General features: G+C 48.9%; 1 protein-coding gene across 1 annotated transcript in view; it reads right to left on the reverse strand.

Moving 5' to 3' along the window:
• The window catches only part of LOC146188433 (RING finger protein 151-like), a 35166-nt gene extending 9531 nt beyond the window's left edge, over positions 1–25635 (reverse strand). The window contains exon 1 of the mRNA XM_084605049.1: positions 25388–25635. Within this exon, the coding sequence (XP_084461175.1) occupies positions 25388–25624 (237 nt within the window). The 5' untranslated portion in view covers positions 25625–25635. The remainder of the gene's footprint in view (positions 1–25387) is intronic.
• Positions 25636–26217: the final 582 nt, after the last annotated feature.

Genomic DNA, 26217 nt, shown 5'->3' on the forward strand with positions numbered 1-26217 from the left:
TATGACGACGTGATGCTAAGTTAAAGCAGGGAGATCAAGTCTGGGTTTGGACGCCGGTTCGCCGCCGCGGAATGAGAGAAATACTTCGATGCCGATACTTCAGCCTGCCAAAGGTGCTTCGCCGACTAAGACAATTGCACCACGAGGTCTTTCCAGACGGCGCGACAGCATGTCAGTGGTGCCGAGTGCACCCAGAGATTGTGCATGTTGTACGCCTTAAGCCATATTACGAGCGCTAAAGGCTACTCATTTTTGCTTCGAAATGTTTATGTTCATTCATGTCTGTTTATTTTGAACCATACAGGCGATGTTTTTAAGAGGGAAGTAATGCCGCGAACTGGTCAAATCTTTATTTGTTCTTATTCGACAGCCGCTGGCGTGCGGCCTTATTATTGTAATTCTAGCGCGCTTACCGATTCTGTATTCCGTGTTTGTTCATGCTCGTTGTCACGAGACGACGCTTTATCATTTTCTTTGTCACGAAAGATGCGTTGGGAGGTATCTGGAAGGCTCCAGGCGATCTCGCGTGTTTTTACAATGTTCCAGGTCATACTACTTCCATTCGCGGAGTTATATAGATCTTTTCTCGCTGCCTTCGTATTCAATGCTCACAAGTGAAACCGGCATTCATTGTTCGACGATCGCCGAGCACGATAGTTGCTATCGCCGCAGCCGAATCTTTTAGTTCTTTTACGGGCGCAAGTCAGCCTAATAAACAGTTCTTCAGTGCACTCACATTTTCATTTGTGTCATCAGCTTCGTCACCACCAGGTAACAATATTGTTACGGGAGATATTCACAGTACTACAGTTGTCTACACCACTGAGGATGATCCCAGCACAGCACTAGCACAGCACAGCCCTCGTCTGCGTCTTCTTCTTCTGGGAGTCAGTCACACTTCTTTTTCGTCAGCACGACCAGCGAATACCGCTCAATAACACTACCCCCCTCGGGAAAAGCACAGTTCCGGTGCGTTCTACGTTTGTGAAACAGAACGTGCATGATAGGGCTTCAGGCGGGACACATGCACTATTTCAGAGGATGGCGCTCTGGACGAGGATTTCGGAGGCACAGATTCAACTTCGTATGTGACGTCTGTCACGGGGCGCACAACTCGGTAAGGGCCTGTGTAACGAGGCAAAAGTTTTTCACATAAGCCCACTCGACGGCATGGGAGCCACAGCAAGACGAGTGATCCAGGAGTGTAGTGGACATCACGGTGGCGACTGTCGTACCGAAACTTTTGAGCGTTTGGGATACAGAGAGCCTGGCGTGAGCTATCCGGCGGGCATCATGAGCGCGGGCTACGGCGTCACTGGCGTAAGCACTGGTGGTGTCTGCCGCGGGTAGTGAGGTGTCGAAGGGCAGTAACGGATGTCGGCCAAATAACAGATAAAATGGGGAGTATCCAGCGGTAGAATGGACAGATTAATTGTAGGCGAATGTCACAAAGGGTAGATGAACGTCCCAATCCCGGTGGTCGTCAGACACATACATGGACCGCATGTCTGTGAGGGTACGGTTTAGGCGTTCCGTGAGGCCGTTGGTCTGGGGGTGATAGGCTGTGGTGAATTTGTGGCGGACGGAGCACGAACGGAGAATTTCGTCAACCACTCGCGACAGAAAGCAACGGCCACGGTCAGTTAGTAGTTCACGAGGTGCACCATGATGTAGAATCACGTTTTCTAGGAGGAAGTCAGCGACGTCTGTGGCGCAGCTGGTCGGGATGGCTCTGGTAATAGCATACCGCGTGGCATAATCGGTGGCGACGGCGATCCATTTGTTCCCTGAGGCGGAAACTGGAAAGGGCCCAAGAAGATCAACACCTGCACGGGAAAACGGGTCAGTGGGTATGGGGATCGGCTGCAAATGGCCCGAAGGCAAAATTGTGGGTTTCTTTCGACGCTGACACAATTCACATGCGGCAATGTATTGCTGGACGGAGCGGTAGAGCCCTGGCCAGTATTCAGATATGTGGCACGATGATGCACCAACTTGCCCCTCAAGCCGTTATTTTGAGATACCCTGGCCAGTAGAAGCGTCGGCGCAGGCTGTCGTATGTGGGAGAGACACCCAGGTGGCCAGCCGTTGGAGCATCATGAAACTGGTCAAGGATGGTGGAACGCAGATGTTGAGGAACGACGAGCAAAAGGTCTGCGCCGTCTGGTCGCATATTGCGTCGGTATAGGGTGTTCTCGTGAAGTACATATAAGGTCGGTCGCAGGTCAGACGGAGGATAATGGAATAGAGCAAAGGATCCAAGTGTTGTTCGTCGGCAATGTTAGAAAAGGCCGACACAGACAAGACACATGCGTCATCGTCAGAGTCGGTAGGACTTGGGGAGTCGACGGGATGACGAGACAAGCAGTCTGCATCTTGGTGAAGCCGGCCGGACTTGTACACGACGGAAAATGTATACTATTGTAATCGAAGCGCCCAGCGCCCCAAACGGCCTGTAGGATCTTTGAGGGAGGAAAGCCAACACAAGGCATGATGGTCTGTTATAACAGTAAAATGCCGGCCAAACAAATAAGGGCCGAATTTTGTAATAGCCCAAACAAGTGCCAGGCACTCTCGCTCTGTGATAGAGTAATTTTGTTCGGACGTAGATAAGAGGCGGCTGGCATACGGAATCACCCTTGTGTGGCCGTGTTGTCGCTGGGCAAGTATAGCTCCAATGCCATGGCCACTTGCGTCGGTGCGGAGTTCAGTATTGGCAGATGGGTTGAAATGGGCCAAGACGGGTGGAGTTGTTAGAGCAGCAATAAGTTCCGAGAAAGCTGCAACTTGTCCAGGTCCCCAGGAGAATGAAACGTATTTCTTCAGGAGATTGGTGAGAGGGCGAGCTAGCGCGGCGAAATTCGGGACGAATCATCGGAAATACGAACATAGGCCAATAAAGCTTCGAACATCGCTGGATGAACGTGGAGTGGGAAAATTTTTGACGGCACGAATCTTGTCGGGGTCAGGCTGAACGCCGGCAGCATTAACCAAGTGACCAAGGACTTTGATTTGTCGGTGACCAAAGCTGCACTTTTTGGAGTTTAGTTGCAGTCCCGCGCAGCGAAAAAGCGCTAGGATTGTAGAAAGGCGACGGAGATGGCTTTCAAATGTAGACGAGAAAACTATTACATCGTCAAGATAACACAAACAAGTGGTCCACTTGAAGCCTCGGAGCAAAGAGTCCATCATGCGTTCGAAGGTTGCTGGGGCATTGCAAAGGCCAAAAGGCATGACTTTGAATTGATAAAGGCCGTCAGGGATGATGAACGTGTTTTCTCACGGTCTCTCTCGTCGACAGAGATCTGCCAGTAGGCGGAACGAAGGTCGATGGACGAAAAGTAGCTGGCTCCGTGCAAAGTATCAAGAGCGTCGTCAATACGCGGAAGCGGATACACATCTTTTCTGGTTATCTTATTTAAATGACGATAGTCAACGCAGAATCTCCAACTGTTATCTTTCTTTTTGACCAACACAACAGGGGATGCCCAGGGGCTACTGGAAGGCTCAATTATGTCGTTCGCCAACATTTTGTCGACCTCTGTTTGTATGACGCGTCGCTCGGCAAGCGAAACACGATAGGGCCGCCTGTGAATAGGACTGGCGTCACCGGTGTCAATGCGGTGACTGACAACTGTGGTTTGACCCAATGGGCGGGTACCGAAGTCAAAAAGGTCACTGTAGGTGAGCAAAAGCTGTTTTAACTCTGCGGCGAATTCAGGCTGGAGATCAGCTGCAATCATGCTTTTAACAGGATCAGGGCGCGATGTAGAGGACGAGGACGAGGGAGGGGTTGTAGGGACGGCATTTGGATTATCTGTAGTCAGAGCTGAAATGGCACAATCGGTCATCGGCGACAGCTCTGCTAGTGAAATTCCCTCGGGCAGAACTTGAGTTGATAAGCTGAAGTTAAGGACCGGGAGAGTGGCACGGTTCTGGGAGATATGCACAATCAGATTAGGAAGGGTGACGTGCCGCTGCAAGATGACATCAGTAATGGGACACGCGAGATAGTCGCCGTCTGGGACGGGTGGGAATGGTGACATAGGGATGTAGACGGCAGCTTCAGGAGGAAGGCGCCAGAACTGTGCTGATCGAAGGCGGGGTGAGCAGGTGGGGTCTTCAGAGCAGAGCGGAAGGTCCAAGCGAAGTAGGCCGGTAGAGCAGTCAATGAGGGCAGAGTGGGCTGTTAAAAGTCAATGCCAAGGATAACGTCGTGGGGGCATTCTTGGAGGACGGTGAACAACACTGGAGCATGACGACCACCAATGGTAACTCGTGCTGTGCCCATGCCAACCACGGCGGCAGGGCTTCCATTGGCGACGCGAACCGTGGGCGAGACGGCTGGAGTAAGAATTTTTGAGGCGACGGCGAAATGAGGAGCTGAGAACGGACAGTTGGGCGCCGGTATCAATGAGAGCAGAAACGGGAACACCATCCACAAGGACGTCGATGCGATTATTTTGTAGGGCAGGGGTCAGCAGAGGTTTTTCAGTCCGGGTCACAAATGCAGCGTCACCTCCGGGAGCTGCATTGGCTAGTTTTCCGGTATGTGGCTGGAATAGGACGGGGACAAACGGCGGCGAGGAAGAGGAGAACGCGAGCGTCGGGTCTGCGGGGATGGTGAACGGTTGGCAGCACGAGCAGGGACACAGGGGTCTACAGTGGTCTGGTCGGGGCGAGGCGAGTTGTAGCGAGGGGCATAGTCGCCGCGGCGGTCGACGTAGGTGAATTGACGAGAAGGCGTATACCAACGGCTACGGCAGTGACGGGAAATGTGGCCAACGCGGGAGCAAGTAAAGCAGATGGGACGATTGTCATGGGTACGCCATTCATTCGGATTGCGGTACCGATATCGGGGCGAGAAACCGGCGGTGGGTGAGGCAGCTGCAATCACTGGAGGGGCAGGTGCTGAATCCACGGTGTCGGTGCGGCAGGTAGAAGGGAGACCCATATTGGCCACCTCTTGGCGAACAACAGCCTGAATGAGTGATATTGTAGCCAAGGTGTTGTCGGGGGTATGCGAGAGTGAAGCTGCAGGAGTCATTGCCTCGAGCTCTTGGCGGACGATGCGGGTCAAAGTAGTGTCATTAGTTGGCGGTCGAGGAGGCGGAAGATCGACACAGGAAGAGCTGGCAGCCGTGTTCGGTAGCCGGTCGAAACAATGAGATATGCGCCTCTGTTTAGCTTGTTCGAAACGTCGGCACACTTGTAGTACAGAGTCCACGGTGGAACAATCCCTACATAAAAGGAGGTTGAAAGCATCATCGGCAATGCCTTTTACTATGTGGCCGACTTTATCCTCCTCAGGCATGGCGTGGTCGACTGTGCGGCACAGGGATAGGACGTCCTGTATATAAGTGATGTAAGACTCAGTAGACGTTTGCGCGCGAGAAGCGAGCGCCTTTTTGGCGACAAGGTGGCGGCCAATGGGCTTTCCGAAGAGGTCGTGGAGTTTCTGCTTACAGATGTCCCACGATGTGAGGTCCTCTTCATGGGTCTCAAACCACACCCGCGCTGTCCCAGTCAGGTAAAAGATGATATTAGCGAGCATAAGTGTGGGATCCCACCTGTTGTGCTTGCTGACTCGTTCGTACAGGGCCAGCCAGTCGTCGACATCAACGTCGTCGGTCCCAAAGAAGGTTCCGGGGTCACGGGGATGGGCCATGACGACAGCAGGTGCGGCGGCAGCAGATGTAGCGGCGTCAGTAGTCATAGTGGTGGTAACGATGCGTCGGCCGCTGCGGAGATCCAGCTTGTGATGGGGATCGAAAGATTCACCTCCACCAAGAGATGTTACGGGAGATATTCACAGTACTACAGTTGTCTACACCACTGAGGATGATCCCAGCACAGCACTAGCACAGCACAGCCCTCGTCTGCGTCTTCTTCTTCTGGGAGTCAGTCACACTTCTTTTTCGTCAGCACGGCCAGCGAATACCGCTCAGTAACAATATTACAGCAGTTTTGATAAAAATCTTCTATACAAAGCCTTTTCAGCAAAAGAAGGTATAAATTTAGGCATTCATTCAAACACACCAAATTTTCGTTAGATGTGGTGCCACATTATGAGGTATAGATGGGACTGGAATTTCAAAGCCAACCTAGACATTATTGGGATATCTACCACTGGGTTTATACAGGCGTCCTTGAAATTCAAATCCGCTCAAACCAGGGCGAAAACCGTCACGACCCACTGACGCCCATTTAGGCCATTTCCTGATGTACCTACATCCATGTGCAAAATGCGGTGCTTAAATTTTACATTTTACCTATATTTACATCGTAAATATGTTTCATTATGCCGAAATAATATTGTAACGGAAGAAATGGTTTTAATACAGGTGAACTTCGTATGAAGGACGGATGCACAAGGCTCAGAAAAACCCGGATCAGTCTGCGCGCGCCTCTCTTCCTCCGCTTCTGCCTCTGCTGCTTCTCATGTGCCGCTACGCGGCGTTACAATTCCCCCCGGGAAAACAGTTCTCGTCCTCGAGAAAATTAGGCAGGTTAAAGATGCCAGCTCTTCAGACGAGCCACGTGAACAACTTGTGTCTTGCGGGATCGGCGGTTATCCGTCGTGACATTGGCGATGACGTAATTCACATCATTCAGTTGGTCCATCACGACGAAGGAGCCATCGTACATGCAGAGGAACTTCTCATATAACCCTCGCTTGCGAATAGGCGTCCAAAGCCAGACGTAGTCTCCAGGGGAGTAAGCAACTGCACGATGATGCAGATCGTAGTGTTCTTTCGAGCGGCTTTGAGAAGCCGGTGTGCGTAAGCGGACTATACGACGGGCTTCAACGGCACGGCATAGTATCTCGGAAACACACGCACCGTTGTTGGGCGAAAATGGGAAGATGGTGTCTAAGCAAACGTGGGGAGTTCTTGCATAGAGTAAATAGGAAGGAGAATAGCCGGTAACATCAGATTTGCAGAGGTATAAGCGTACGTCACATACGGTAGCACTGTCCCAGTTGCGATGGTCAGACGAGACGTACTACATGGAAAGCATGGTTGTCAAGGTGCGGTTGGTGCGCTCGATGAGACCATTGGTCTGCGGATGATACGGTGTCGAGTGTCGGTAGTGTGAACCACAAAGTCGGAGCATTTCGGCCACCACATCAGGAGTGAATTGCCGATCATGATCACTTATAATAACACGGGGTGCGCCATGGCGAAGAATAACGGAATGCAAAAGAAATGACGAAACATCGGCAGCCTTTGCGGCAGCGAGAGCAGCTGTCTCCGCGTATCTGGTAAGATAGTCAAAGCAGACGATAACCCAGCGGCAGCCCTCTACTGTCTTTGGAAAAGGACCGAGCGGGTCAATTTCATTTTTTTTTTCAAAAGGAGAGGTTGGTGGCTTGAAGGATTGTAAAGGTCCGGCCAGCGGGATGGTGCGTGCCTTAAGTCGTTGGCATTTTTCACACGTCGCAACGTATTGCTTGGTGGTCTTATAAGTTTGTGGCCAATAAAAACTCTGGCGAATTCGGCGCAGAGCACGACAAAAGCCTAGATGTCCTGAGGTAATATCATCGTGGATGGCATGCAAAACATGTGCACGGAAACTTTTTGGGATGACCAAAAGGAAGGCAGCACTGTCAACTGAGTAGTTCTTCTTGAACAAAACACCATCTTCGATATTAAACTGCGTTGACTCTGCTCTTCCTTCTGCCTCTTGTATAATAGGCTGTAGTGACCAGTCGTTGCGTTGTTCTCGCCTAAAGGTCGCCATACTTGGAAACGTCGACGCGATTGAGGCTAAACACCCGTCGAAGCCGTTTTCATTGTTAACGGAAGTCGGCAATGGGTGCCGTGACAAGCAGTTTGCATAACTGTGATGTCGTCCACTCCTGTACGCGGCACCAAAGTTGTATTCCTGTAGGCGTAATGTGCAGCGCGCCAGACGACCAGATGGATCCCGAAGTCCGATGAGCCAGAATAGAGAATGGTGGTCAGTAACTTGTGAAGTAGCGCCTAGGTACGGTCGGAACTTGTGCACAGCGAACTAAACTGCAAGGCACTCCAATTCGGTAACTGTGTAGTTCCTTTCACATTTCGTCAACGGGCGGATGGCATATGCTACAACGTGTTCAGCCCCCCTATGCAGCTGCACAAGCACCGCCCCAAGACCGACGCTACTGGCGTCAGTGTGAACCTCCTTCACAGCAGAAGAGTCGAAGTGGCGCAGCAGTGTGCTGAAGTTAGAGAAGACTTGAGCAGATTGACTTGAGCAGACCGCACTCTGGGGTCCACACAAATTGCGAATCCTTGTGCAAGAGAAGTGAGGGGGTGAGCTAAGTGCGCAAAACCAGAACTGAAGTGATGAAAATAAGAAGAGAGGCCGAGAAAGCTGCGAAGACTTTTCAGGGTGCGTGGAGTTTCGAAGTCTCGTACAGCAGCAATCTTCTGTGGATCCGGCCTTGTACCATCCTCGTTGACGAAGAACCCGAGAACTAAAGTTTGTCGCCCTCCAAAATGGCACTTCTTCGAATTCAAGATGAGGCCCGCTTTGCCAATGCATTCAAGAACTTTATGGAGCCTCTCATTCTGTTCATGGAAGGTCTTTCCAAAAATGATATCATCACAATAACACATGCATATTTAAGAGAGTTTCAAATTGGGCTAGTTGGTGGTTGTTATTCCTGTGCATTGTTGCGCTTACGTAGGAACTGGTACACAATCGGAGACGACACAGAACAGATGTGCGCAAACTATCAACTGCAGGTTTATTTCTGAGTGCATGTATGTATAGGCATTGTCAAAACAAAAAACAAAATTAAAACATAAAACAAAAATTCCGCGATCACATCGTCAAGGCAACATATCTTTTAACGTTCTGTCCAGCTTTAAAGAACATGCCTTATCCTTCTGACTTGGCTGCTTGTTATTATATTTCCAAAAATTCTTTTTCTTGATTAGAAAGCTCGATAGAAGGTACGCTTACACATGGCCCTTCTTTTCCTGATTGTATGCAGTATGCTTCCCACAGTTCTCTGATTAGTTTCTCCCTTGAACTGAGCAGTATTGCTGTCTGCCGAAAGTTAGGTGTGCATTCTTTTTGGCATCTGGCGCAGTGAGCTGCCAGATTTCCCGGTGAGTTGACAAGACCGCAGTTGCGCCTATGTTCTCTGAGCCTCTCATTGACGCACCTACCGGTCTGGCCAACATACGTCCGCCCGCATGATAGCGGTATCTTATATACTACACCTTCGCGGCATTCCACGAACTTTGTCTCGTGTTTGACGCCACATGACTCCTCTTTCTCGGCACTGTATTCTTCATTTACTTTCGCGCACATAGCTTTCAATTTTTTTGGGTGCGGAAAAAACGACTTTTACGTCGTGTCTTTGTGCAACCTTTTTCAGGTTGTGGGAAAGTGCATGGACGTATGGGATAACTACTGGCCTCTTCTTTTCTTTGACATTGTCTTGGTCCCTTATTCGTACTGGCCTTCTCATTATTTTTTCCGCCACTGAAACGAGCAATGGTGTCGGATAGCCTGCTTTTCTCAGCCGTGTTGCCTGCAAATGGAAGCTTTCTTGCGTCTTGTGGCTGCATGATTTCTTTATGGCCTGCTCTAAACATGACATGGCCATATTTCGTTTGATCAGCTTTGAATGGGCAGAGTCATACGGTAGTAGACCTTTCTCGTTGCGCGTTTTGTACTGCCAGCATAAATGTGGTTCAAGAGTGAGAGCTAGATCAAGGAACTGTAGGTTGTTGTTTGCAGGTACCTCATGAGTAAATGTGAGCCCCTTGTGGGCTCTTTTGAACTGCTCTAAAGTTTTTCCTAATAAGTTGGGCGTGGCTGAGGTTTTATCTGCACAAACCAAAAAGTCGTCCACATAACGGAAGCATTTAGTAACACCAAGCGGTACCAATGTTTTTTCTAGCTCTCTGTCCCCTCTGGCAAGGAAGATGTCACAGAGAACGGGGGCAACAGCAGATCCTATGCAAATTCCGTCATTTTGAGAGAAGACAGCGCCATTAAACTCAACACACAATGATGAAAGGTATGCTTTCAGCAGAGCAAGGAAATCAGTCGTACTAATGCCGCTCTCATTCATAAACTTCACGCAGCCAAATTCTCCAATGCACTCTTCAACGCATTCCAGAACCTGCTCTTGCGGTACACAGTAGAAAAGGTCTGTCACGTCAATGGAGAAACAAGTCACACTGGGTTGACCGTTCAGGTATTCGATGACTTCGTTCGAATTTCTGATGACAAACGGGTCATTCACTGGAAGCTTGTTCAGATGGCACTGGAGGTATACCGCTATGTTCCTTTTCCAGGTGCCCTTATCCTCAACTATAGTTCGGAATGGTGCTCCTGGTTTGTGCGTCTTAATTGAGAAGAATGGTCTCAGAGTAAGTTTCTTGCTGTCCTTTACTGCTTTAGCGAGTTTTTCCAGGCCAGCATTCTCGCATAGCTTTGCGGCTTGGTTGCGGTTTTTTCTTAGGCTTCTCTCGTTGAGATGCTCTTGCCTGGTAAAATTTTTTGAGATCGCATCCAAAGCTTTTGCCTTGTAGTCACCTGCTTCCACTACAGCAAAGCCTCCTGTCTTGTCTGCCATCAAAAGTTTCAGTCCTTTATTACGTAGAAAATCAACCGTTTTCTTCGGAGCTACTCCGGCATCCTTTTTCTTGCTTCTTTCATTTATGCTCAATAACGCCTCTTTGACGCATGCATTCTTGTCTTCTGATTGAGCTCTGTTTGCAATGGAGCGAATCATGCCTAGAACTTCCAATGGCTTGAGGGTTGGCCGAACGGCATATTTGGGTCCCTTATTCAACGTGTCGAGAATCGCAGACGGGATTTCGCATCCCGAGTAGTTGAACGCGTTAGGCGCATCTGGGTCGCGTTTCAGTTTCTTCTTTCTTGGCAGATTTCTAAAAGACCCAGCCCACTTGCGTTCCGCCAACACTTCCGCCGATTCTACAAAGTATTTGACCATGTGCTTACTTTGTCTTTCTCCTAGCGCCGAAGAGCAGATCAATCTGATGTGGTCGCGGTAGATCCTGACTTGCCTCCATGTCTCTGATCGCAGTACCTTGCACAGGCGTCGACACGTTGATTCTGTCGGGGCCATCCAGCCAAAGAGAGCGGAAATAACTTCGGTTGTCAATCCATGGGTGACAGCGTAGGTGAGGGTTCTTGTTCGACATCTTGCCTCGGCAATGAGTTCGATGAAAAACCTTATGCGGATGAACGGTGACACATGTGGTATGTTAAGGCCCGATGTACACGAAATAAACATTAGGAGAGTTTCAAATTGGGCTAGTTGGTGGTTGTTATTCCTGTGCATTGTTGCGCTTACGTAGGAACTGGGACACAATCGGAGACGACACAGAACAGATGTGCGCAAACTATCAACTGCAGGTTTAGTTCTGAGTGCATGTATGTATAGGCATTGTCAAAACAAAAAACAAAATTAAAACATAAAACAAAAATTCCGCGATCACATCGTCAAGGCAACATATCTTTTAACGTTCTGTCCAGCTTTAAAGAACATGCCTAAAGAACATGCCTTTAAAGAACATGCCTAAGCTTTAAAGAACATGCAAGAACAGCTATGTGCGCGAAAGTAAATGAAGAATACAGTGCCGAGAAAGAGGAGTCATGTGGCGTCAAACACGAGACAAAGTTCGTGGAATGCCGCGAAGGTGTAGTATATAAGATACCGCTATCATGCGGGCCATGATAGCGGGCCATGTGTAAGCGTACCTTCTATCGAGCTTTCTAATCAAGAAAAAGAATTTTTTGAAATATAATAACAAGCAGCCAAGTCAGAAGGATAAGGCATGTTCTTTAAAGCTGGACAGAACGTTAAAAGATATGTTGCCTTGACGATGTGATCGCGGAATTTTTGTTTTATGTTTTAATTTTGTTTTTTGTTTTGACAATGCCTATACATACATGCACTCAGAAATAAACCTGCAGTTGATAGTTTGCGCACATCTGTTCTGTGTCGTCTCCGATTGTGTCCCAGTTCCTACGTAAGCGCAACAATGCACAGGAATAACAACCGCCAACTAGCCCAATTTGAAACTCTCCTAATGTTTATTTCGTGTACATCGGGCCTTAACATACCACATGTGTCACCGTTCATCCGCATAAGGTTTTTCATCCAACTCATTGCCGAGGCAAGATGTCGAACAAGAACCCTCACCTACGCTGTCACCCATGGATTGACAACCGAAGTTATTTCCGCTCTCTTTGGCTGGGTGGCCCCGACAGAATCAACGTGTCGACGCCTGTGTAAGGTACTGCGATCAGAGACATGGAGGCAAGTCAGGATCTACCGCGACCACACCAGATTGATCTGCTCTTCGGCGCTAAGAGAAAGACAAAGTAAGCACATGGTCAAATACTTTGTAGAATCGGCGGAAGTGTTGGCGGAACGCAAGTGGGCTGGGTCTTTTAGAAATCTGCCAAGAAAGAAGAAACTGAAACGCGACCCAGATGCGCCTAACGCGTTCAACTACTCGGGATGCGAAATCCCGTCTGCGATTCTCGACACGTTGAATAAGGGACCCAAATATGCCGTTCGCCCAACCCTCAAGCCATTGGAAGTTCTAGGCATGATTCGCTCCATTGAAAACTGAGCTCAATCAGAAGACAAGAATGCATGCGTCAAAGAGGCGTTATTGAGCATACGTGAAAGAAGCAAGAAAAAGGATGCCGGAGTAGCTCCGAAGAAAACGGTTGATTTTCTACGTAATAAAGGACTGAAACTTTTGATGGCAGACAAGACAGGAGGCTTTGCTGTAGTGGAAGCAGGTGACTACAAGGCAAAAGCTTTGGATGCGATCTCAAAAAATTTTACCAGGCAAGAGCATCTCAACGAGAGAAGCCTAAGAAAAAACCGCAACCAAGCCGCAAAGCTATGCGAGAATGCAGGCCTGGAAAAACTCGCTAAAGCAGTAAAGGACAGCAAGAAACTTACTCTGAGACCATTCTTCTCAATTAAGACGCACAAACCAGGAGCACCATTCCGAACTATAGTTGAGGATAAGGGCACCTGGAAAAGGAACATAGCGGTATACCTCCAGTGCCATCTGAACAAGCTTCCAGTGAATGACCCGTTTGTCATCAGAAATTCGAACGAAGTCATCGAATACCTGAACGGTCAACCCAGTGTGACTTGTTTCTCCATTGACGTGACAGACCTTTTCTACTGTGTACCGCAAGAGCAGGTTCTGGAATGCGTTGAAGAGTGCATTGGAGAATTTGGCTGCGTGAAGTTTATGAATGAGAGCGGCATTAGTACGACTGATTTCCTTGCTCTGCTGAAAGCATACCTTTCATCATTGTGTGTTGAGTTTAATGGCACTGTCTTCTCTCAAAATGACGGAATTTGCATAGGATCTGCTGTTGCCCCCGTTCTCTGTGACATCTTCCTTGCCAGAGGGGACAGAGAGCTAGAAAAAACATTGGTACCGCTTGGTGTTACTAAATGCTTCCGTTATGTGGACGACTTTTTGGTTTGTGCAGATAAAACCTCAGCCACGCCCAACTTATTAGGAAAAACTTTAGAGCAGTTCAAAAGAGCCCACAAGGGGCTCACATTTACTCATGAGGTACCTGCAAACAACAACGTACAGTTCCTTGATCTAGCTCTCACTCTTGAACCACATTTATGCTGGCAGTACAAAACGCGCAACGAGAAAGGTCTACTACCGTATGACTCTGCCCATTCAAAGCTGATCAAACGAAATATGGCCATGTCATGTTTAGAGCAGGCCATAAAGAAATCATGTAGCCACAAGATGCAAGAAAGCTTCCATTTGCAGGCAACACGGCTGAGAAAAGCAGGCTATCCGACACCATTGCTCGTTTCAGTGGCGGAAAAAATAATGAGAAGGCCAGTACGAATAAGCGACCAAGACAATGTCAAAGAAAAGAAGAGGCCAGTGGTTATCCCATACGTCCATGCACTTTCCCACAACCTGAAAAAGGTTGCACAAAGACACGACGTAAAAGTCGTTTTTTCCGCACCCAAAAAATTGAAAGCTATGTGCGCGAAAGTAAATGAAGAATACAGTGCCGAGAAAGAGGAGTCATGTGGCGTCAAACACGAGACAAAGTTCGTGGAATGCCGCGAAGGTGTAGTATATAAGATACCGCTATCATGCGGGCGGACGTATGTTGGCCAGACCGGTAGGTGCGTCAATGAGAGGCTCAGAGAACATAGGCGCAACTGCGGTCTTGTCAACTCACCGGGAAATCTGGCAGCTCACTGCGCCAGATGCCAAAATGAATGCACACCTAACTTTCGGCAGACAGCAATACTGCTCAGTTCAAGGGAGAAACTAATCAGAGAACTGTGGGAAGCATACTGCATACAATCAGGAAAAGAAGGGCCATGTGTAAGCGTACCTTCTATCGAGCTTTCTAATCAAGAAAAAGAATTTTTGGAAATATAATAACAAGCAGCCAAGTCAGAAGGATAAGGCATGTTCTTTAAAGCTGGACAGAACGTTAAAAGATATGTTGCCTTGACGATGTGATCGCGGAATTTTTGTTTTATGTTTTAATTTTGTTTTTTGTTTTGACAATGCCTATACATACATGCACTCAGAAATAAACCTGCAGTTGATAGTTTGCGCACATCTGTTCTGTGTCGTCTCCGATTGTGTCCCAGTTCCTACGTAAGCGCAACAATGCACAGGAACATGCATATTTCCCATTTGAGGCCACGAAGGATAGTCTCCATAAATCGCTCGAACGTCGCGGGAGCGTTGCATAATCTAAAGCGCATTACATTAAATTGGTATAAACCATCTGGTGTTCAAAAGCAGTCTTCTCACGGTCGGATGGGTGTAGAGAAATTTGGCAATAGCCAGATCACAAATCAACAGAGGGAAACTGTGACGCCGAATGCAGACAGCCGACAGCGCCATCAATGCGAAGTAACGGGTATACGTCTTTCATTTTTACCGCATTCAAACGATGGCAGTCTACACAAAATCGCCAAGAATTATCTATTTTTCACACCAGGATCACAGGTGCGGCTCACGGACTGGAAGATTTTCCGATGATCCCTTTGTGCAGCATTTCGTCTACCCGTTCTTGAATTATCTTGCGCTCTACCGGGGAGACTCTGTAAGGTTTTTGCGAAGAGGGGGTGCGTGTCCTGTGCTAATTTTCTGCTGCAGCCGAGAATCTGGGAAATGGCTACCCGATCCGTTTGAGGCAAAGTCGAACACTTGGGTATGAGTTGTCAAAATGTCTTGCAGAACGCGACGTTCACTAGATGGGAGCGATTTGTTGACCATGCCTTCAAACTCTGCACAGTATTCAGACTTGTCTTTCGCGGCTCCTCTGCAATCGCAAATAATTCCAATGGTATGAGTCACATAATTCTCAAATCTCGCGAGTGTCAAACCACAAGGAAGGCGAACAGGCTCTTCTTACACGTTCACAGCCCAGAGGTATGCGCGACCATCCTCCGCCTCTACGACCGGAGCGTGGCACCAAAATATTTTTCTTCGCTCCATTCGAGACATCTGGCTCGACGACTATTGAATGTTTACGAATTAAGGATTCAGATGACTTCACGGGGAGAAACGTCGCCATCATCGCAGGCAGCAGCACAGCTCCCTTCAAGGCGAGAGCTCCTTAATGACTCTGAGACATGTTATCTACTAATGCGGGGATAATGTTCGGCTGCAAATTTCACCGAAACTAAAGTCTAAAGTCGCACCACACTCGCGCAAAAAGTCAACACCCAAGATAACGGTATGCGTGGCACGCGTCACTACAATGAATTCCTGTCCTATAGCACTCGCCACCAATTACAACTGAAACTGAGCACAGGCCAATCGGAAATAGTTTCATCCTCAACTCCACATAACGTAGTGTTTTTGTCCCACACAAACATAACTTTCTGCCAAAGGCGGTTTTTAAGTAAAAGGCTCATAACTGACGCAGCGGCACCAGTGTCAACCAAAGCATCCGTTTTAACATTGTCTACACACACTCACACTTTGTTCTTTAGCATGACGATAGGTATAGGTATGCGTGAAATTGACCATCCGGCGGCCTTACCTCCATCGGTCGCACCACCTGGTTTCCCAGCGGTGGATAAACAAAGTTGCGACGTGGGGATGGCGAACGGGGTGGGGTGGGGGAGTGATGCTGCGATCAGACACAGGGGAGTCATTTCGTGCGTGGCTTTGAGGCGAAGAAGGCCGATAGAAGGTAACGGGTGGCTGCTGCTCCCACTGGGAACCATTCGTGAAGCGCGGTTCTCGTTGGACAGAGTGTCGGGTGATTTGACGACGCGGGCAAAAGCGCTGCCCCCACAGCCGTAACATACGGGTGGCTGGCGACTCTGGTAGTTCACTTCAGGATCCCTTGGAGGCTGAGATGGGGTGACAGAAGAGAGACGAGGAGCACCACGAGGCACTTAATCCGGATGGGCTGGACGCTGCTGGAAAGAAGGGTGCGATGTTGGTTGCAGGGTCCGCTCCACACCATTGTAAGATGGTTGGCTGTTATTTTGTGCAGCCCATGGCGTGCTTTGTTCCCATGATGATACGGACCTCGATGTCGGGTGGTAAGGTACATCGAAATTTAATACGTTGCCGCTGAATATCCAGCTCCTCGCGCATAATCCTCCTGACCATAGACGCGATGTCTTGAGCCTCCGGCATGTCGATACCGGCAACAGTTGTCACATTAGAAAGACGGCCAAATTTGAGCGCTATCCGAGGTGCCTTTAACGCCTCAAATTCCCGGCACTGCTTCTTAGTGGGCCGCTACGCGGCGTAACAATATATATGCGAGGGAGCTGCACGTCATTCAAAAACATGCAAATATATAGATAGATGGATTTATTGAAAAGAAAAGCCAGAGAGGTTGGCCGGAATAATTCAAATATATAACATTACATGGAACTATTGGAAAAAGTGCATCCTGCAGCAAAAAATTTCGGCCTATATTAGGGTACATTGGTAGTTTACTAGACTGCAAAAGCACGAACTCTTCGATTTGTCTTTTCAGCCGCGAAGGTTTGCACTAATCACGAAAAAGATTTGATCTAATCAATTTAGTGTTTCTATTAAGCCATGCCACTAGTGCATACTAGTCGCTACAATTTTTCTGACAGCTTGCACACAAAAGCAACAACATAGAAATGAGCTGTCTGTAAAAAATACATTATGCACTTTCTGTTACCGCTCTCCTCGGCGCTCACATGGCAGCAATGAGGAGGTCTCAAATAGCATATAAGTGTCTGCTCTCTAAGCGTTGTCTCCAAGTAGTATTTTTGGGTTTTAATGCGAAAGCCTTTAATGACTCATGCTGTCGTGGTTCAGAGGAAGGGGAAGGCGCAGTATCTCTCACATTTTCTCTGTGGACACCTGTACCGCTCCGTAAGGGAAGGGAGGAAAGTGGGAGTGAAAGGGGAAAGAGTGAAAAAGGAGCGGTAGTGGAGGGCTTCGGAGTAATTTCTACCACCTGGGGACATGCAAGATGACATCGTACAAAGGGGACGGAGGTGGTGCGATGCGAGTCGTGCGATGTAGCTGCACACTGCGCGCCTTTGTAGTACGTGAAAACTTGTGAACTCGTTTTCTTCGTGTAATCTTCCCCTGATCCCCTGGACACATCCGCCTTTAACCGTCATCGGTGGATCAAGCATTCTTTAACCGCCATCGGTGGATCAAGCATTCTTCCAGAAGGCAGAGTCTATTTAAAGATTACAGTGTGTCCCATCACAGCTTTGGTGGAACTGGCCGTCATCGAAAATACCATCTTATCTGTCATCCTCGCTGAGGACAGGTTTCGCGCCAGTGGCACACAGCTAGTGTTGCAGCCACCTAATCTAGCTGAAATTCACGGGCACAAATACGGGCACAAAAGAAAGAGTATCCGCAAGCAGCTGGCTCTGAACTATCTACTGCTCCTGCTCCGCAGCCTCAGCAATTTCCTCCAGCACAACAGCCGCCTGATCATTAGCTCCCAATGTATGGCCCACATACACAGTAGCAGATTTTCCGAAACTACCAGTTGAGCCACACCCCATTCCAGACACAGTATCTACAGCCCCCATCACTGCAGCCACAAACATTGCAGCCCCAGCACTGCAACCGCAAGCTCTACAACCAGAGCCCCAGCAGCAGGAACCAATCCCTGTTGGAATGGCAGCTGCATCATCAACATCATCAGTGACCCCGCAAAGCACCAGTGTGTCCGCCTTGTTACCTAGTACAGTGGATAGCTACCAGCCTCCTAGCCAGCATCCTTCACTGCCTACACCTACAAACTCTGATCAAGACTTGCAACGTTCACAACAAACGCTGCCTCTGGCGGATGTCCCGAGTGAGGCGCCAGCTTCTGCGGATGACCTTTCGCACTGGAGGTCCTTATGCCTCCAGAGAGCTGTGGCAGTAAGCTTTTGCTGCTTCCTCAGTGGCCACGTAAGGATATGTTGTCTCCTGCGCGTGAAAACAAATGCAAAAAACGCAAGCATTAGGAGCCCAATGAAGAGAAGCCTTCGAAAGAGCCCAAGCTAAAAAATCCCAAAGCTGCCAAGCCTCCGAAAGAGCCTAAATCAAAGAAGCATAAGGCTCCCAAGCCTTCAAAAGCGCCCAAGTCTATGAAGTTCAAGGCTCCACAGCCTTCTAAAGAATCCAAGCTGAAGCAAAAGAAGCATAATGCTCCCAAGCCTCCAAGAGAGCACAAATCTGTGAATTTAAACGCTCCAAAGCCTTCGAAAGAGTCCAAGCCCAAGGAGCGAAAGAAGCCCAAGGCTCCCAAGCCTTCGAAAGAGGCCAAGCTCAAGAAGCGGAAGAAGTTCAAGAAAGTTTCCCAAGCCTCCACAAGAAGGAGGTGCGCAAATGCTCAAAAGCGTCACAGGATTTTGACAAAAAGGAGGGGCCGTATGTGAGATGGCAGCACCTCCTGGCCGTTCCAACCCTGTTTACTAAGCTACCCGGCAGATGAACATAGTGATCTGTCAGCCGATCGCCTCCCATCCTGCGCTAGAGTGGAGTGTCAGTCTTGCCTTGTCAGATGGAAGGAAGGATGCACTAGGTGCTATCCTTCTCTGAAGGTACAGACCTCAACCTGCGGCCATCATCATCCTACGGCTACCCCAGGCAAGGCCTCCCGCACCATAAGGTTTGAGGGGTTTTTGTTTCGGGAGCGGGCTTTTCCCAGCCAAGGGGCTCTTGAAATCCGGCCTGTTCCCACCGGGGCGGGGTCACAGTGCATATGCACCACGTCCGCACCACCCCGGTGGGTCGAAGCCTGACGCAAGCAAGTCTTCTAATATCTCACTTCTAGCTTTCCGTTTTCTTCTTTGAAGATCACCATGGGGTGTCCCCATTCTTCAAAAAACGTCTTTCTCCCTAAGTGGCGCCTCTCTCTCTCCTAGGTGGAACCATAGTTCTTTTCTGATTTTGGCCTTCACTTCATGGAGGCTCGGAGTCTTGTTCGAGTAGGCTGCTTTGCAGCGGGCCAACCACACCTGATAGTTGACTTCTACCAGTGCCAAGACAAACTGCTTGCGCCCTTCCTTTGGAAGCGGGTTGAAGGAGCGCACGGTGGAGGCCGAACATATCTCTCAGACGCTCTAGGAGTGCTGCGGGAATTAGGCAGTCAAAAAAGATGTGCTCCGCTGTCTCTCGGGCCAAGCAGAAGGGACACATGTCAATCATTCCTGACGTCGCAGGGACGAAGGCACGCCTTCTGATTGGTAAAATGCCTCGTGCGAACGTCTACATCAGGTAGGCTCGGCGTGCATCGAGGAAGTGAGCGGTTATGTACTGCCAACTGGGTCTTTGTGCACATAGCATGTAGCCTGATAGGCGGGCAGGGAGCGGAGGGGTGATCATATTGATAATATCTTTCAGGTGCATGGTTCGTGTGTCAATGTCAGGCGAGTTTTCTTTCAGGTACTCCAAGTCTGTGGCTGCGGTTCGGTAAAATGATAGGGGTGACCCTGCATGCGGAGTGTTGTGGTGTAGGGCTTTCTCAGTGAATCTTCGCGGCCGTGTCGACAGATAGTACGAAGCCATCGCTTTTGTTAGCGGCATGTCGCATTCGACGGCTCTGAATATCCATTTGATGTGCAGAGCCCTTGCGAGAATATCCAGATCGGGCAGCCCCAGGCCACCTTTGAATCTGGGCAGGCAGGCAATGGCTCGCTTTACCTTATCGGGGGCTCCCTGCCACAAAACGCGGTATATATGTTTCTGGAGCTGTTTTTTTCTTGTCTGGGAGGATGTCAAGAATGCTGGCCACAACGCTGAGGGTAGAAATCAGCATTGTCTTGATGATGGTGGCCTGCGCAGTCAGGGGACATTTTAGAGCACCAAGATTGTGGGTTTTGATGCTTAGTTGCTTTTCAGCCCTATTGCAATTTCTAGGCGCTAGTCTAGCCGAATCGAAGAAATATTTGAGGATTCGTGTCTCGCGAGTAACAGAGATTGATTGGATAGTGGTAGGGGAGGGGGTCGTGTTCAAGGCCATAACAGTTGGCTTCTTGTGATTGAGGCGAGCCCCACTCGCTTGGCAGTACTCCGCAGTTAATTCAAGTAGTCTGTCCACTGATGTGTCTGGCACCAGCACAGAAACGTCATCTGCGCAGGCGAACACTGGAGTGCAGGGAGGGCCCGCTGGCAATGATGTTTTGCGGATGCCACATCTCTAACAATCTTTTGCAGGAGGGGTTCAATCACAATGACATAGAGCAACGGGGAGAGGCAACCTTGTCGGACACCCCTTTTCACGGGGAAGGGCATTGCGATGCACCCCTGTACAATGACTGCTGCTTGTGGTGCAGCATAAAGCGCCTTGTACATATTTATGTATTGTACGGGAATGCGCGCGAGCTCAAGTGTCCTAAACAGGTACTCGTGACTCAGGCGGTCGAATGCCTTCTCTTGGTCCCGGGAGCAAAGAAAGCCATTGAGGCTGCGCGATTCCATCCATGTCAAAAGGTCTCTCAGAGCCATGCCATGGAGTTCTACCGAGCGGCCTGGGACACAGCAAGCCTGGTGCGGGCCTACTATTGACGATAGAGCAAGAGTCAGGGGTAAGGAGAGACATTTGGCAATTGCCTTGTAGTCCTATTTAGAAGGGTTATTAGCCTCCAAGCTTTAAGGTCGCTGCTCCTGGAAGTGTCCTTGTACAGGTGTGAGATGAGGCCTTCTTTCATATTTGGAGTTAGTTCCCCTCACTCTAGGGTGTCGTTTGCTAAGTTGGTGAAAGCGGTCTTTAGCGACGGCCAAAACCTTTTGTAAAAAGCTGGCGAGAGTCGATCCATACCCGGGCTTCTGTTTGGCTCCATCTGTTTTAGGGCTGTGTGTAGCTTTTCAGACGACAGCCATGTGTCGTCCAGGTTAGGTGCGTCAGTTGCTGCCTCCAGCTGGAACGATGTGGGGGTGCAGGGCTCAGCCGCATAAAGTGTGATGTAGAAATCGCGTGCTAAACTCTATACCTGCTCAGGGTTTGTAAAAATGTGGCCGGTGAGTGGATCTTCGACAGCAGAGAAGGTTTCGTTCTTTCTGGCAAGGCGACGGCGTAGCAGATGACGCGAACACCATGCCTCGGTTTCCCATCGTTCAGCGCGTGCTGTAGCGTGAAGTCTGTCCCAGCGCCGATTTAAAAACGATGGAGCTCTTTACGCAGGACGGCCAACACCGCGAGAATGCTTGGTCCGTGAGAAAATGGGGCCGATAGCGCGATGATGGCATCCGAGACTATTCGGATTTCTTCTCTCCTCCCGCGCCATCATCCGCCCCCACTCTTGGAGGCAAATTTTGATGGAGGTTTTCATATTATCCCAGCTTTCTGCATCCATGTTAGGGGAGACGTAACGCTTTACAACTTTGACGGCTTCCTGCTGGACACGCTCTTCATCCAGAAGTCGCGTGTTTAATTTCCAACAACCCTTTTCTCATGGAGAAATATCAGCCGCACACTAGCGCGTGATAAGCAGACTGTTATCACTTAGGGCATTGGGGAATACCCACACAGAGTGCAGGGAACCAGCTACGCTAGCAGACATAGACGCGGTTAATACGGCTTTCGAGACCACGGCCAGACCAGGTCATGCCGGCGCGACCAGGTTGCAGTGCGCGCCAAGCATCGGTTAAGTCTAACTCCTCCACCAGATCCCGCAAGGCCTGTGTGCCATTGTGGTCTCGTCTAAGCCGCCGCGGTGTACCCCGAAGAGAGTGGCGATCTTCCTTGAAGAGGACACAGTTAAAATCGCCCAATAAAACTATTTTGGTTGGGACAATAAATCTTTCTTCTAACCCCTCAAAAAATTCTCGCTGTCCAAAACGGCATGGGGTATATACATTAATGATGCGCATGCCATTGTAAAGGTCCATCAAGACTAAGCGTCCTGCAGTGTCCCGAATACGGCGTAGGACTGACAGGCTGGCGTCTCTTAGGGAAGATGAGCGCAACTCCCCCTGAACCCTTCCTTCCGAAACTCAAATACGATTTTGTGCTGAAACGAAGGTCAAAATTTCAATTTGTTCTTGCCGGTGAATATAAGTTTCTTGAAGTGCGAGGATGTCGATCTTTTTGGCGCGGGCTATGTTTATTGTTTCAGCTTGTTTCGCAGCTTTAGTAAAGCCGCGAATGTTCAGCGTTGCGAGAACGAAGGAAAAGGCCAGGATGTAGCTAAAGGAAGGAAGGGGGGGGGGGGGGGAATGCGCGACCACCTCATGAGGAGGGAGCGGTGTCATGAGCAGTGGGAGAAGCGGAAGGTGACTCCGCGGTGGAATCGGCGTCGTAGATGTCCGAGATGTCCGAGTAGCAATCACAATTCGTTGTGTTGCAAATGTGACAGGCAGGTTGGCTCGGCATTTGTTTCAGTGTCAGAGCTGCTCTCGCTTATTGGTGGATGGTTTTTCAGAAACACACGCTTCGTCAACGGCGCGTTGGCGGAAGATTCCGATGATGTTGATGGCGCTGATTTTTTGGTTTTCTTCTTTCTGCAACAGCGCTTGCGTTTGGGGCGCACTGTGGTCATATCCATGTCCCTCTCTTCATCTTCTTCAGTTTCAACCGATCGGTCTCGGTCTTGCACACTCCTGTTCCTCTACCGTGGTGACCACTGAGGGCACCTGGCAGTGCCCAGTTTCGGTTTTCTTTTCGGGGTTCTGTTCGGGCGCTGTATAGGGTGCGGCAATGTCCGTAACCGCTTTCACGGCAGCGGACGTTGGGGGCACCTCGTGGTCTTCATAGACAAATTCTGCTTGTTTTTCCTCTAATTCTTCAGGTGGCGCGGCCGCAGTCATCGCCTGCTTGCTATCTTCCTCGGTGATGGCGTTTGTAGACGCATCACCCTGCGTCTCGGTATCTTTCAGGTTCTCAGGAGTTGCCAGCACGAGTGCTGGTGCGGGCTGCTCCCAATAATCAGCTGGCTGTTCATTCACGTCTTCATTCCCTAACACAGACGCAAATGTCCTCTTTTTACATGCCTCTACAGCATGGTCCTCACCACACTTAGGGCACACGGCATCACACACTTCATGCCCATACGCGCCGCAGCACTCGCACTGTGGCGTGTTGCAACTCGCGCCCATGTGGCCTTCGTATCCGCACTTGCGACATACCCTCTTGACTCCTTCATACTCGCACTGGATGGTTGTATCAATCACACCCAGGAAGTTCGGAATCTCATACTTCATCTCTATCTTGATCCGTCGGTCCCCGTAGTGACGAACGGGAAACCGGGGACGGTCTCGCGAGCAACGCTGACAATTTTTCCATAGGGCTGCAGTGCACTTGTAAACTCGACGTCATGACGCTCCGATGAGTAGCCAAAGACGCGCACCAGCTTCGCGCGCGTACCCCGAAACTCAAAAGTCACCGCAGTTCCCTTAACATCTACGACGGGATCCTTCAGGAATCTCTCAACAGCAGCCCTAGTCTTCAGAAAAATCTCGAACTTCCCGCCTGTGAAATCTTGAACGCCACCAAGTTCCGTTTTCGAAACACGTTTCACTAGGATCTTCGTCAATTCTAGCGTTGTGGTGACTTGCGGCACACGGCCGAAAAACGTAAAAGACTTCAGCCGCTTGGCTCCTGGCATTGTGAGAACGCGCCGACGAGCGCCGGACGCGCAAGTGTCCTCTAAGCGACGCGGGGCAAGAATGGCGGCGTGGACGCACAATAATCAAATCACAGGGCCAGCTGGCCCACTCACCCCTTTAGGTAACGTATCCGTCCTTGCGTCGCCTGCCCAGCCAGCCAGAAAAAAGAGCCGCCAGCCGCAAAGCGAAGCAGTCGTGCGATGTAGCTGCCCACTGCGCGCCTTTGTAATATGTGAAAACATGTGAACTCGCTTTGTGACTCATTCGTGCCCTGTCTCCTCATTCAAGCCATAGCCCAGCCCTCAAATTATATATATAACTATAATACTTGCTATGCACTGAACGAGCGAACAAAATCAAAATGAAATCGTAAACTTAGAAACCAAACACCTCCAATTTTGGTACGAGTGAGGGCAGAGAGGAACACGTTTCAAGAAGGCTACAAGCGCGTCCTCAAAGGGACCAATGCAAAACTAAAAAAGAAATTCGCGCCACGTGGTGTAAAATGAATGAAATTAGCGCTATAAAGGGTCCTCAATTTCATAATTTACAACCATATTGTGCACTTTTAGATACCAAGCTTTCTCTCCCATATTTTCTCCATTTATGTTTCCTCAGTTTGCACGCCAATACGCCATTGGGTGATTTGCATTCACACCATGGATTCACTTTGTCCGCATTGATTCATAATTAGCTAACCAGCATCCGTGGCCTATAATATATTGTCTAGAATATACTCTAGGCACTGTACCTATATGTAGCATGTCAGCATACAACCTGAAGTTCAATTCCCATACCTTTAAATGACAATCGAAATTTCTTCCAGCTGATTAGTTTCACGTCTGTACAGGGAACTTCCTCAAAAACTGGAAGTAATATAAATATCTTTAATTTCATATTGCGGTTTGTTAATCTCTTTTCAGGCACTGGCGCAAGGATAAACGTTGCCGTCTGTTGCTTTGTTTCGTTAGCATGGGAGCGAAAAACACGCGTAAAAGAAAAATCTGAAATATTTTGATACAGTCTCGAACGGTCAAAAGCGATAAAAGTAAAGTTTTATGTTCATCTGGCATGATACGCTCAGCTACCATTCATGCACCATGTACTGATTTCGTTTTAGTGCGTTGTTTGATCCTCATAAAAATGTTAAGAGCACATGTAGGGAGAGATACCTAATAGATTTCCGCATCAACTCGCACATTCGCTCCATTCTTTCTATGTCAAACCATGAGACAGGAGATATATTTCTGATATGGAAAATGTAGTTTCGTTTTGTAGTTTCAAAATGTAGGAGCATCCGCTGCGGTTACCTTGAGGTTGTTCAGCCTATTCTGAGTGAGTGGAAGAACGGGATTGAAGACCCCGATGTCCCTCGTGCGGCACACGGGGCAGCTGTCGTCCATACGAACCCACTTCTCGATGCACTGACGGCAGAATACGTGCAGGCAGCAGAACTCCACCGGTTCGCGCAGCACGGATTGGCAGATGGGGCAAATTAGGTCGTCGTCGGGCTTGGGGTCGTAGTCATCAAGAGTCAGCGCCGCCATTGGGGTCCAGTTTGAGGCTAGTGAGCAAAATGGGGTGCAGTGTTATGAAATATTTGTACGAAATTTGTCACATTATAAAAGGTGTTATGAAATATTTGTACGAAATTTGTCACATTATAAAAGGGCAAACAAGGCGAGAGGTTTAAACCGGTCGAAAGGCGTTAGGAAACAGCAAGGCTTGGGTTGAGCACAATATTCTAAAATACAAAAAAAAAAAACAGAAAACAACAAAAATATCTTTCAATAAATACAGACAAAGGAATTGTACAGAAATTATTGGAATGGGAACATCCTTTCCACAAAAATGAATGGAAAGCTAGTTAATCCAACCTCATGTTTTTGGAAAGATTGAAAACTAGCGAGTTGTATGTGAGCGAACAAAATGAAATAATTTGTGATATTAATCTATCGCGAATCAATATGAAGAGCAAATTATTTTCAACCTTTGACGAATATCACCACATTCCCAGTTTCTCGTTTTGACAGAGCAGTTGCATCTAGAACTCGTCCAAGTCTTTTTTGTTGCATGATTTTCATAGCCATACTGTTTTTTACACGCCCTAAACGCTTTTTGCATAGTAGCCAGGTTCGGT

Source organism: Amblyomma maculatum, chromosome 5 (assembly GCF_055883805.1).
Source record: "Amblyomma maculatum isolate TAMU_Amacu chromosome 5, ASM5588380v1, whole genome shotgun sequence".
NCBI lineage: Eukaryota > Metazoa > Arthropoda > Arachnida > Ixodida > Ixodidae > Amblyomma > Amblyomma maculatum.